Source organism: Nansenia antarctica (assembly GCF_963989245.1).
Source record: "Nansenia antarctica genome assembly, chromosome: 7".
Taxonomy (NCBI): Eukaryota; Metazoa; Chordata; class Actinopteri; order Argentiniformes; family Microstomatidae; genus Nansenia; species Nansenia antarctica.
Genome location: NC_137677.1, coordinates 44,900,047 through 44,908,596, shown reverse-complemented (window position 1 = coordinate 44,908,596; position 8,550 = coordinate 44,900,047). Strand labels below are relative to the sequence as shown.

General features: G+C 46.7%; 1 protein-coding gene across 1 annotated transcript; it reads left to right on the top strand.

Annotated features, from left to right (window-relative positions):
• Positions 1-980: 980 nt before the first annotated feature.
• Positions 981-6,268, top strand: LOC308163056 (inhibin beta B chain-like; the record flags this gene model as incomplete). Its single annotated transcript, XM_080537236.1, has 2 exons — positions 981-1,338; positions 5,475-6,268. The coding sequence occupies 2 exons, from the start codon at positions 981-983 to the stop codon at positions 6,266-6,268; spliced, it is 1,152 nt and encodes a 383-aa protein (XP_080393362.1).
• Positions 6,269-8,550: the final 2,282 nt, after the last annotated feature.

The following is an 8,550-nucleotide window of genomic DNA, read 5'->3' as shown; positions in this document are numbered from 1 at the left end:
AGGGTTCGCCGTTTTTATTGTAGCCTGCCATTAATTGTTACCGTAAGAAAGACTGGTGCGTAATCCCTTGCGTCCAGTTGGTGGATATCCCCACGTGGTTTCAACTCCTGTATAAAAACTTTCGGTGTGCGGTGGCTTCGTGTCGTGATTGCCAAGGAGAAAAGAGTTTGATATATCAGCATCTCTTAGGACGCACAGAGCCCTCCATACCCAAGCGCATCGGATAAGCCTACTCCAAACTTACACAGAGACAAAGGCGGGGTGATCAAGCGCACAGTACGGTAGCCTATTAATTGGGATCGCAATTGACATGTTGGATTGCGCAAAATGTGTGTTATTTAAATGAGATGAAGCAGGGATAACCTTTCTACATCTTCACATCTGACGTTTCCCTCCTGATCAACGGATACAGTGTTGGCGAGGTAATTTATGCTGTATTAACTCTGCGCTATTTGCGAAGGCTGCTGTCTGCAATAGTTTATTTTTGATACATTTTAAGACATATGACAGACGCTTTAGTGCCAGTCGGCGACTCCTGTGTGTGGGAGCATTTCAAGTGCGCCGGTCATCAACCAATACCTCTATAATAGTTAATTGCAAACAAGAGGCTCATTTTATTGTATATTTTGACAACATGACCGAACATTTCATGGCTGGAAATCAAACAAAGAAGATCATGTTTGGAATAACAAATTAGCCCTATTTTTTTTATGGCAACTTGACTGTACCTTGTTTTGGAATGCAAACATTTAGACTACGGACTACCTGGATAACGTGAGCATCAATCTTCGTTGAAATTCCACATTTATTCCCGGTATAATGCAGCGCTGGATCTTTACTGGGATGTCAAACTTGTAAAGTCGCTCGAACTTTGTCCCGTGTAGCCTATACAATAAACCCACATTTCTCCCCCGCGCACTCGGGAAATCTAGTATTAAAGAAAGAAAATGAGAGGACATAGTATCACATTGGCTTGTGTAATGGCTTGCATACTTTCCGTCCGCTGTACCCTGCCGACGGGGACAGAGACTCAGACGCCGGTGTCCCAAGAGTCGTGCGCTTCGTGTGGCATCGGGCAACCTGACCAGTCGGAACGGGTGGACATAGACTTTCTAGAAGCAGTGAAGAGGCACATCTTGAACAGGTTACAAATGAGAGAAAGACCCAACATCACCCATTCTATCCCGAAGGCTGCGATGGTGACAGCGCTGAGAAGGTTACATGCCGGTAAAGTGCGCGAAGACGGGAGGGTTGAGATCCCGAACCTGGATGGACAAGCTGCCTACAGTAACGAGGTCCAGGAGGAGACGTCGGAGATTATCAGTTTCGCAGAATCAGGTAATTAATTAGCCACAATCAGAAGTTCATCTCTTAATATTGGGTCAACCTTTTACTCTCATCATCCCATTTTTTATAATCACAATGTAGCCTGTTTGTATCAAAAGGTGTACCCCGCAGGCACGCCTTTCCATCCAGCATGAGGCGTACCAACGCATGCAAGGTGCATCTCCACAACCAAGACATTTGATTGGCATTACTTTTCAAGATCGCAAAGCCAAATTACTGTCTTGAAACTCTACTAGCTTTTTAGCGCGTTTTTCCACTATCAAGTATGACCCATGAAATTGTTAATTTGTTAAGGTTTATTCATTTATTAAAGACATACACATTAAATGGCCCCTTTGTGTTGGGTGAGATAAAGAGTCCAGAATCCCATTTTTATCACTAAAGCTATAGGCATCAATGCTGCAATGTAGGCTATAGCTTACAACTCTGTTTAAATGGACAAACCCTCAATTGGCCATGTATCCTTCTTCTAAGAATAATGCTTATGAAGCTAATTCGTATAAGTCTGAAGAGAAAACCCTTCTCCCTTTATCCATACCCACACACACACACACACACACACACACACACACACACACACACTCTCCAATAATTACTGGGTCGCGTGGACAGAACGAACAACATCTCTAACTTAAAATGTAACTCATTTTACAGACAAAGTGAGATACCTTTATAACACATCACATCCTTACCCAAGAGTCTCACAGTATGTTGCAGTACAATTAGCCTGGATGAGTCCCTAGCTCTGCCCTCCAATAGGAATGATCTGAGCACACTCATGACAAGGGAACAAAAGCCAGGCAATTATTGAGAGAGCACTGTGCGTTCTTGCTAAACCCAATATGTCAACATTAAGAACAAAAAGCAGAGAAAACAAAAGAAATCGCTCAGAATAATGCATGAGACATTTGAGTCGTTGTGAGTTAGGGGGGATGGGGGGATGGTGTGCCCATATCGCAGTTTTCTAAAGAATGCTTTTGTCATATAAAGGTTCACCAGGCCTCTTTGCTTTTTTTTCATTATTCACGACACCTTTGAGCTTTTGTGCAGCATTGTGCCGTGGAACTGGCTTGGGTCCCTGCTCTCTAGACCCCCTCTGCCTCCAGGCCAGCTGGCATTCACCCCCAGAGCAGAGGCTGCCAGCCAGGGCATGGCTTTGGGACCAGGCCCCTAGCGCAACCTGCAGAGAGGGAGCTGGCCCAATCTGGGGAACTTTAACTGATGATGTCAGAGCAGGGTGTGTGTGTCTGTGTGTGTGTGTGTGTTTGTGTGTGTGTGTGTATGTGTGTGTGCTCACATGTGCAAGCGTGCACATGTGCATAATATGTGAATGTGGGTGGTGGGGGGGGGGGGGGGGTTTATAGACTTTATGGGATGTTTGAGGAGTATTCAGAGTATTCAAGTCAGTGGGTGTGGGACATTTTCCTCCCATCTTCCTCACAGGGCTGGCTGTGTGGTTGTCAGCCAGTAGGCAGCCCTTATCTCTCTCAGCCCATGTCATGACCGCAGAGAAGAGTGGGCTGCCAAGGTGCAGGTGAGGAACGCTGCCAACCACCCGTCTCCTCTGACACGGCCCCGCGGGCCCTTACGGAGGGATTTGGTGTCCCGTAACCACGGGAGCGGAGCGGAGTGCAGGGGGAGATGTGTGCATCTCGATTGTCGGTATAGCCGTTCGTACCCGGTGAACTCCCTGTGACTGGTCCAAGACACGGAATTAAGACTTCATTATTGGATGTCATTAATTCTGGCCGCAGTCGTCTCAGGGTTGGTTGGAGGGTTTATTTCAGGACACTGTCTTTCATGAAGAGCTGTCCGTCATGGCCTGTCTGGATCTAGTCCAGACATTTTCCATAATCAATCCAAGCATGTATAGATTAACTCCTCCATGGTTCAAGGTTGTATGAATGTTTTATAAAGCCTTTATTAAAAGATTGAGGGTAAGTTTCTCTTAAGCACAATAGCAACCAAACTCCTAGCTCCACCAAAGCATCTTACTGAACTGACGAACAGTCCAGCTCTGCTGAACCTGGTCTGAGCTCTGCTCTTTCCCTCCTTTCCCTGTGTGGAATTCCTGGAGTGCTGCTGTGTACTGGGCTCCAGCCTGAGGGATGCCTGCCTGTCTATCTGCCTGCTGCGCTGGGCTCATGTCAGAGGGATGCCTGCCTGTCTGTCTGCCTGCTGGGCTGGGCCCTTGTCAGAACAGCTAGTGGAGCTCCGCGGCGTGTGGTCTCTGTCGGCAGAGACATTGAGTAATGAGCCCAGCCGCCTGCCTGCCTTGTTGTTGTGTTGGTGGCGCAGGTGGGGACACGCTGGGGCAGCTCCAGCTGAACTCCATCCACAGGCCCACCCAGGTGTCACCCTGGCCCTCCCTGCCTGGCCCTCCCCTGCCTGGCCCTCCCCTGCCTGGCCCTCCCCTGCCTGGCCCTCCCCTGCCTGGCCCTCTTTGACCCCAGCACACCAGCCCAGCCTCCCTCTTCCCTCCTGCCTTACCTCAACTACCAAAACCTCCAGACCAGGGTTATAGGTAACAGCTTGTGGGGGTTTTGTTTGATATCAGTGAAAAATATCGAAAGTGAAATCAAATGCAATCTCACCTGACAGCTCCCCTAACCTGGGGTGGGTGATTTGTCTTACATTGTCTCACTGCTGGGATAGGAAAACAGATACATACCAGCACACATCCCCAGGACACAGATAGGCCCATACACAGGGGTGTTACCAACCAAATTTAAATATCAGGTAATCAGGAAAAGAAGAGCACGCTGGCTCCTGATCCCCCTCTGTTCACAGGGAGCTGTTGAGGCAAGCAAGAAGGCATGATGTTAAATGAGGCGAGGTTACATACTCGTGCCCTAGGGCCATGACAGCAGTTCAATCAGGTAAAAACTGTTATTGGATCATTGCCTTTATATCTTCACTCCAATCCATACTTTTGACACACTTGATATTGTTTCCTGAGGGCTTGGATAGACTAGTAGTTTTTCTTATATGCTGTGCATTTGTAGCCACATGGATGTGTGTGTGTGTGTGTGTGTGTGTGTGTGTGTGTGTGTGTGTGTGTGTGTGTGTGTGTGTGTCTGTGTGTGTGTGTGTGTGTGTGTGTGTGTGTGAGGTAGTTTGGCTCCCAGCTGACATACTGTAGGGAGAGGAGAACTAGTCTGAACAGGTCTGTTTGAATGTAAAGCCACTATTACAGAAGGAGAAGGCGTAGGGTCGCTTATAAAGGCCCATCTTTGGTGGCCAGCTGTTGACACAGACTCGGACTAATCAGTTTGCAAACAAAGTAATTTAGACATTTTAACGTGCGCTAAGCCAAAGCAGATCGGACTAAATCTCATACAGAACCCTTTTAAGTTTTCAGAGTAATTTGGAGGACATCATTCATTAGACATACAAAAAAAAAGATACAGCCGACCTCAAACTATCACGCTTTAGAGATTCGGAATCTCTTTATTGTGCTGTTTAGAAAGTGGCCAGTGTCATGTAAATGGCTTTTATTTTTGCCTCATCACGCTTTTCGTGCAAGGCCACGCGCTCAATGCCAGGCTGCACCACGGCTGTCTCCTAATACCTCACAGGAGGCTTTGTGCTGTCAGTCTTAGAGGCTCCAGGAGCTCAGGGTTTTCACAGCCCTCAAAGCGAACTCAATGAACCCCCCGGGGCCCAGGCCTTGTCCACCCCCCTCCCCTGGCCTGTCGTTTCACAACCAGACCTCAGGCCAACTGGGCCTGATCCCAGAACTGGCCTGTCACAGCCAGCCTATCAGAGGGCAGCCCTCGTAGGCCATGTGACAGAGACACACAGCTCTTTAAGACAGAACTTGTCCCTGCTTGGGGCACCCTTTGTTTGCTGTGTGTGTGTTTGTTTGTGTGAATGTGTGTGTGTCTGTTTGTGTGTGTGTGTGTGTGTGTGTGTGTGTGTGTGTGTGTTTGTGAGGGAGAATTGGAGGATGTGTATCCTTTTCTCACTCTTATAAATAACACTCAAGATGTGTGACAACTACAGCTTGTTGGAAAACCCTGCCTTTCATCCTTTTAGAAGAGGCCCTTAAAAATCTCAGTTTTCACCTTCAAAGTATTTTCTTTATCACTAAACCTTCTTTTCCCTCTCTTCCTTGTTCCTAACAGATGAGCTGGCGACCTCCAAGACAAGACTCTACTTCCTCATCTCCAACGAAGGGAACCAAAACCTGTATGTGTCTCAGGCCAACCTGTGGCTGTACTTCAGGCTGCTGCCAGGCGGCCCAGAGAAAGGCCCCCGGAGGAAAGTGACGGTGAAGGTGCACTACCAGGAGGCAGGGTCTGCAGGCGGGGCGGGGGGAGCTCGCTGGTCCCTGATTGAGAAGCGTGTGGACCTTAAACGCAGTGGCTGGCACACCTTCCCCATGTCGGAGGTGGTGAGGGCAGTGTTCGGTAAGGGCAACCGGCGGCAGGATCTGGAGGTACGGTGTGATGGCTGTGAGGCATCCGGTGTGGTGCCCATCCTGGTGGACCCGGCGGACCCCTCCCACAGGCCCTTCCTGGTGGTGCGGGCGCGGCAGGTGGAGGGGAAGCACCGAATCCGTAAGCGGGGGCTGGAGTGTGATGGCAGCAGCGGAGGCCTGTGCTGCCGACAGCAGTTCTACATAGACTTCCGCCTCATTGGATGGAACGACTGGATCATCGCCCCCGCGGGTTACTACGGTAACTACTGTGAGGGCAGCTGCCCAGCGTACATGGCGGGGGTTCCAGGCTCGGCTTCGTCCTTCCACACAGCCGTGGTGAACCAGTACCGTATGAGAGGCATGAGCCCTGGGTCTGTCAACTCCTGCTGCATCCCCACCAAGCTCAGCACCATGTCTATGCTCTACTTTGATGACGAATACAACATTGTCAAACGAGATGTACCCAATATGATTGTGGAGGAGTGTGGTTGTGCCTGAGGCTGTGACTTCAACACGAACATTGAACTTTGATTTGAGTCAATTGACAAATAGTCAAAAAGTCTTCTACAAAAGGACATTTTGTGCTATACACACATATATAGTATATATATCTATAGTTATATGGAAGCACACCAACAGGTACCAACAAACAAACAAACAAACAAACAGTAAAGTATTAATGGTTTGTTGTATTTATCTGGCTGAACTGATCATTTGCTCCGCCAGTCTTGTCCATTCCACATTCCGAACTTATAGTGGTCCTGAGTTATGGGAAGAGAAGGGAATGGTTTTCACCAAATTATATTTTCTAGTTTTGCCATTCCTAGTAAAAAATAATGGCACTTCATCTCCTCTCGTATGAAGATGGAAAGCGCTTAAGGAACCTGGCGGGATCAGCCAATAACACGTTGGCTTCAATCCCCGTCAGTACTTCAGCAGGACCAGGACTTTGAAAAAGCACTGACAATTCATCGGCTTATACAATTCAGAACACCAGCACTTCCATACAGTACTGTCATAAAGACGCTGTGACTCACTGTCCCATCCGGTGGAATTATTTCAGATATATCAGCAGCGCTTAATGCCTTCCGGGATTAGCCTCCCTGCCGGGCAACAAAAACAGCAACGTTGGTTGTTGTTGACATTGGGCCACATTCTCACATCCTGCCTGTCAGAGTGTGTCTGTCTCCGTGCTGCAGGCGGTTGACCGAAGAGGTGAAGATGGTCCTTAGTGCACTGCACGCACTTATTACAGAGCCCAACACAGAGGATCCCCACTGCCGCTGTTTGTTTGGTCACAGTGGAAGTGGAAGAGGGAACTCTGAATGGCCCAATTGGGCAATCATGGTGCAGTGCAGCACTTGCAGAAACTCCTATAAATGCACACTCTAAAAGCACTTGCATATTGAAATGCCTTCAAATGGGGTACTGAGTGTCCTGTCATAATAAGTGCCACGTGAGCTATGCAATGTATAGTAACCCATACCCATACTCTACCAGACTGAACTTCTTCCTCTCCTCCTAGTCTTTAACTCTTATCAATACTTGAAATGTGATCTTTCGCTTCTTTTTCCAAAGCGAATGGTTCTTATGATGTTTGCACTGAAAAGTTGCGGGATTAGTTAAAAAAAAACTGCCATTGAAAAGTTATTTTTATAGAAGTAAATTGAATTTTTGTTTAAAATGTATTTTACCTAATAATGGAACCAAAGAGGCCAAGATTTTAGCTATTATAATAAGATGGCAAGGCCATTGCGTTATTGTGTACAATGCTGTTTGATAATTTTCAAGAGGCCTAATCACTGAATCAGGGTACAATATGATTCCATTTCTTAGTTATATTTCCTTTCTCTATTTTGTGGAACATTTCATTTTTCATCTTTAATTCTATTTTTTCAGTTTTCTATTTAATAAAAAATATTTTTAGTCCCTGTTTCAGAATCATTTAGTCAAATAAATGTCATCTGTACAGTTTATGTAAAATAAAATATGTTTTCTTAAATATTTTGTAACTTTAAAATAAATTCTTACTGCATCATGTTGTGTTATGAAGTGTTGTGCTGGAAACCCTTTTAGTTCGTTCAGGTTCTCAATATTCAGCAGACAATTATGGAAGGGGGGAGTGGTGCAAAACAACAGAACCGTCCTCAATATCAGTCTCCATCTTTACTAATCGACATGTAAACCGTCATCTTACCGTCAATACTGTGCCTTTTACTTACTGCTTGCACTGTTACTGTATGGGCTGTGAGTTGGGAAACAGGAGAGCTCATAATGCAGCGTGTAGGCGCATGGCAGTGATTACATCACCACAGGTTCCCCTTAACAAGCCTTATCAGTGTTTCTCTTTCTCAAGCCAGAGTCAGAGAAAGGCCTGACATGTGTAAATACCTTGTGCAAACAAAACGGGCCTGCACACCTACCAACGGGCAAAGTGTTTCTGCAAGATCTCTGTGCAACACAGCGAAACACACAAGCACAAACTGTTCAAAACATGCCACGCATTCTCGAAAACATTGCAGGGATAATTATCTGAAATGTAACCATTTGAATCTGCCAAGTGACGCCTATTGGGTGAATAACATGTTTGGGAGGGACCACTCAAGCTAGGTAAACACACTTGAACTGGATGAGTCAGCACTCCCCTCAAAGATAGACAGAGGAGAGAAAAGGCTTATCAATATGTCTGAGAGAAAGAGTCCAAAAGTGAGGGATGCGTGAATGTGATGAGTGAGGGGAGTACTTGAGTTTTGTTTGAGTGTCCTAGTGTGTGACATATG